This window comes from Eschscholzia californica, unplaced genomic scaffold (genome assembly GCF_041429995.1).
Source record: "Eschscholzia californica isolate CP2 unplaced genomic scaffold, dmEscCali1.0.p SCAF_2, whole genome shotgun sequence".
Lineage (NCBI taxonomy): Eukaryota > Viridiplantae > Streptophyta > Magnoliopsida > Ranunculales > Papaveraceae > Eschscholzia > Eschscholzia californica.
The window spans coordinates 39,923,360-39,924,977 of NW_028238309.1; the positions used below are offsets into that span (position 1 = coordinate 39,923,360).

The window sequence follows — 1,618 nt, forward strand, 5'->3', positions numbered from 1 at the left end:
CATTTGAGGTGGAAAGAATGATTCTTTTTATTAAAAAAAAAATCATCTACGTATGTAGATGACAATTTCGTAGATCAAAAAGTGTACCATACAATATTATAAGTTAAGAGTAGAAACCGATGTAATGCTGAACCATGATCAGACAAAAATATATAAAATGCTCCGCTATTTAAATGTAGCTTCATTGTTCGTTACATAACAATATAGTATAAGTAAACTGACGATAAAATCATTACAAATTCTAATTATTGAATCTTGATTTAACTTAGTTAATTAATTCGTTCTCTAATTAAAATGGTCTTCTTCACTTCTCTATGTCAAACAAGAACCAAATCTCATTAACTCTGTTCTGAAATTCAAATCGAGAACTATACTGAGCTACGGTGTAATTAGATTTAGTAGGATTAGCAGCCCGACTTTTTTCAATGAGAGATAACCATTTAGAATTTGCTAGACTAGCATGTAGTGCTGCAGCTTCTTGTCCAACATCGGAGTCAACTGATGCGAACCCCCCGAATTGTCTAACAGCAACATATTTGGTACCCCAGTTTTGAACATTTAACCCACTACTAGCCGGTGGATCTGCTTGGTTCTTTTTAGGAACGTAAAGGCTAACAACAAATGAGGAATCACATAAAGGACCATCACTTGGGGATACATGAGTTAGTACTGGAGCTGTCATATCTATCTTCTTATTGTAACTGTTCTTCCCTCGAATGTAAGCCAATAACCTGTAGAAGCATGAACATATTAGTTACACACAATTCTTTCCGACTATAAATTTATTTAAAAGTAATAATAAAGATAATAAAAGAAAATTAAAAATTAAAATGTATGTAGAATATTATAATTCTTACTGTCGAAAACCGGCCTTAGTGGAGTCAACGAATGAGATGTTCTCGATAGGTGAAGTGGCCATCCACATGGATGAATTGAATCGACGAATTTCAAAGCCCTTTCCAGAATCAATGACGTCGAAGCTTGGACATTCTATACGCCCACAAGTCGAAGGAAAAATTGAGACTACATTGTCACTTGCTAGACTTGGACTAAGTGCAAAAATAAGTAGACCAAATAGATAGAGAGACAATTTCAAGAAATTAGTTTGAGCCATTTTCATTGATTATAGTTGAGAAAGAAACAAGTAGACTAAAAGTGAATGAGTTTTTGGATATCTTTGTGGTAACCAATTATCTTTATTTATAGATTAACATTGAAGATTTATAAGGTATCTCAGTTATTTTTTGAATATCTGAAAGATATAAGGAATTACGTTTTTATTATATTTTATACTACATATATAAATATATATTTCCATATTGACTATATTTAGGATGGTTTTTTCTATGAACTACAAACTTTACAAAAATAAAGATGTATGTTAATATCTGAAATGTAATTCTCAATCTAGAAAATCTAATAAAGGAAAATGAGATGAAAAGGACAAAAACATAATCTATCTTTTATATCCTAATAATGACAATATTTACAATAATCTTGCCATTATTATATTATAGATCGACTCTTTGGATGAGCTAAAAAAAATTCTCTAAAATGAATTTATATTTTTATGAATTGATTAAAATTAGAATTTTTAATTTTAAAAAATAAAGTAGTA

General features: G+C 29.9%; 1 protein-coding gene across 1 annotated transcript; it reads right to left on the reverse strand.

The window, feature by feature from the left end:
- Positions 1-304: 304 nt before the first annotated feature.
- LOC147557861 (uncharacterized) lies at positions 305-1,114 on the reverse strand. The gene is made up of 2 exons (XM_086658952.1): positions 858-1,114; positions 305-731 (listed from the first exon to the last, which is right to left on the reverse strand). The coding sequence occupies exons 1-2, from the start codon at positions 1,112-1,114 to the stop codon at positions 305-307; spliced, it is 684 nt and encodes a 227-aa protein (XP_086515078.1).
- Positions 1,115-1,618: the final 504 nt, after the last annotated feature.